This window comes from Haliaeetus leucocephalus, unplaced genomic scaffold (assembly GCF_000737465.1).
Source record: "Haliaeetus leucocephalus isolate CR32 unplaced genomic scaffold, Haliaeetus_leucocephalus-4.0 Scaffold110, whole genome shotgun sequence".
Classification (NCBI taxonomy): Eukaryota; Metazoa; Chordata; class Aves; order Accipitriformes; family Accipitridae; genus Haliaeetus; species Haliaeetus leucocephalus.
The window spans coordinates 1,809,012-1,811,309 of record NW_010972546.1 but is presented as its reverse complement, the minus strand read 5'-3'; the positions used below and the strand labels follow the sequence as shown (position 1 = coordinate 1,811,309).

At 68.1% G+C, this 2,298-nt stretch overlaps 1 protein-coding gene across 1 annotated transcript; it reads right to left on the bottom strand.

Moving 5' to 3' along the window:
- Window positions 1-12: 12 nt before the first annotated feature.
- On the bottom strand, window positions 13-1,578 carry PNMT (phenylethanolamine N-methyltransferase). Its single transcript, XM_010585548.1, has 3 exons — window positions 1,425-1,578; window positions 1,003-1,210; window positions 13-448 (listed from the first exon to the last, which is right to left on the bottom strand). Exons 1-3 carry the CDS (start codon window positions 1,576-1,578, stop codon window positions 13-15), a joined length of 798 nt encoding a protein of 265 aa, XP_010583850.1.
- Window positions 1,579-2,298: the final 720 nt, after the last annotated feature.

Here is a 2,298-nt window from a genome sequence, read left to right as displayed (position 1 = left end):
GGGGGGGGTCCTTCAGGCCTCCAGCGGCTTCTGCGCGTGGGCGAAGAAGACGCCGTCGACGTCGTCTACGCCGGTGCGGAGGGCGGGCGGCATGGCGTAGGATCGGAAGTCGCGAAGGGCGAAGCCGGCGCCGGTCAACGCCGTCCGGACGTCGTCCTCCGCCAGCGGCACCACGGGCAGGCGGGCGGCCCCCGCCAGGTAGAAGGACTCCCCCAGAGCCCCCAGCAGCAGCGCGTGGCCCCCCGGCCGCAGCAGCGAGCCCACGTGTGCCAGCGCCCGGGCGAAGGCGGCGCGGTCGGGGCTGACGGCTTCCAAGCAGAAAGCGGAGAGCAACGCGTCGGCCGGCGGGCGCAACGGGGCGCCCAGCGGGTCCGGACGGTGGACGTCGATGGGCAGGATGCGGCGCAGGCGGTCCCGCAGCCGACGCTCTTTCTCCTGCCAGGGCTCCCTGTGGGGAGGTGGGCGTCAGCGGGGGACGGGATCCCCTGGGGATCGGGCTGGCACCCGTAGGGATGTGGGGATGGGATTCCACAGGGGATCAACCCAGCACCCACAGGGACATGGGGACAGGATCCTGCAGGGATCAGACCAATGTCTGTGAGGGTTGTGGAGGCATAATTCTGCAGGGATCAGCCCAGCATCCGCAGGGATGTGGGGCTGTGAGCCCAGGGGATCTGGGGACATGCTCCTGCAGGGATCAGCCCAGCCTCTGCAGGAATATGGGGCTGTGATCCCCTGGGATGCGGGGACATGCTCCTGCAGGGATCAGCCCAGTGTCCACAGGGACGTGGGGCTGTGATCCCATGGGATGTGGGGGGGACAATCCCACAGGGATCAGCCCAGCATCTGCAGGAATATGGGGCTGTGATCCCGTGGGGCCACTCAGCCATGAATCCGCAGGGACCAGCCCAGCACCACCCACCACCGTGGGGGCACCCACTGCCTGGGGTCCCCCTGCGTGTGCCACCCCCTCTGCCCCCCCCCGGCCCCACACAGCCCTACCCGCGTCCCTCGATCTTGCAGACGTGCTGAATGAAGGGGCTCCAGTCGAAGGTGCCAGGCTCCCCCCGCACCCAGCGCCCCAGCTCCTCCCGGTTCACCGCCAGGTAGTCGGTGGCCACGATCTCCTCGAAGTGGTCGCAGGCGCTCAGGAGCTGGTAGATGGTGGGACCCGAGCCCACGTCGATCAGCGTGCGCCCGTGGATCTCACCTGGGGAGGGGGAGCAGGACACTGCGGGGGGGTGGTCCCACACCGAGCTGGGCACCGGTGGGTGGATGGGGGCAACCGGAGATGGGGGGGGGGGGCCATCCTGGGAGGGGGGGCGGGAGAGGGGAGATAGACCCTGGGGTCAAGCCAGGGTGGGGAGTGGGCAGGGTGGGTGCCGTCCCACGCCGTGCCTCAGTTTCCCCACCTGGCCACTCACCACTGGCGAAGGTCTCGGCCAGGCATCGCAGCTTCCAGGGCACCACGAACTCCTCGGAGGAGAAGTCGGCCCGGGGGGGCAGGTAGTTGTTCTGCAGGTAGGCGCGGGGGTCGAAGTGCTGGTAGCCCTCCTGGAGGGCGGCCAAGGTGCTCATGGCGAGGGGCTGCGGCAGCGGCGCCCGTCCACCCCCAAACCCGCCTTATATCCCCAGCTGGGCTTTGAGGAGGGGGGGGTGGCTGCGGTGAGCGATGGTCCTGCCCGGCGCGGAGGTGATGGTGGCCATCCATCGTGGATAACCAGGTTAGTGCCAGCGCCTCAGGGCCAGGGGACGCAGCCGGACGCCAGCGCTGCCGGATTCAGCCCGGCGCTGAGCGATAACGCTCTTCTGCCTTCCCTGAACTGGGGCGGGGGGGGGGGGGGAGGATCCAGGAATCCTGGCTCCAGTCACTGTGTCCTGAAGCTTTTGCTCTTCTCCCCACCCCGAGATGTGGGTGCCCTGGCCGTGACATACCCCCCCCCCCCCATGACAGGGTCTGGTCATGAGTGTCCCATGGGATGGGATGGAGATGGGATGGGAAGAGGATTGGGATGAGGATGGGGCCTGTCTGAGCTCCCCCCAATGCCTCTATCACCAGTGAGCTGAGTGTGCTGGACCTCAGCCCAGCCCCTGGCAGGAGCTGGCACCACCAACCCTGCCAGCTCCCAGGACTCCCAGTACACTGGGATAAGGAGCAGGATGGGACCCACTTATGGGGCTGGGGACACGGAAGGGGGGGGCAGTTAAAGATCCCAAATCCTGTCTGTGCTGGAGCTGTAGGTGGACAAAGGTGGCAGAGACAGGCAACTCATGGGGAGGAAAGGGACGGGATGGGGA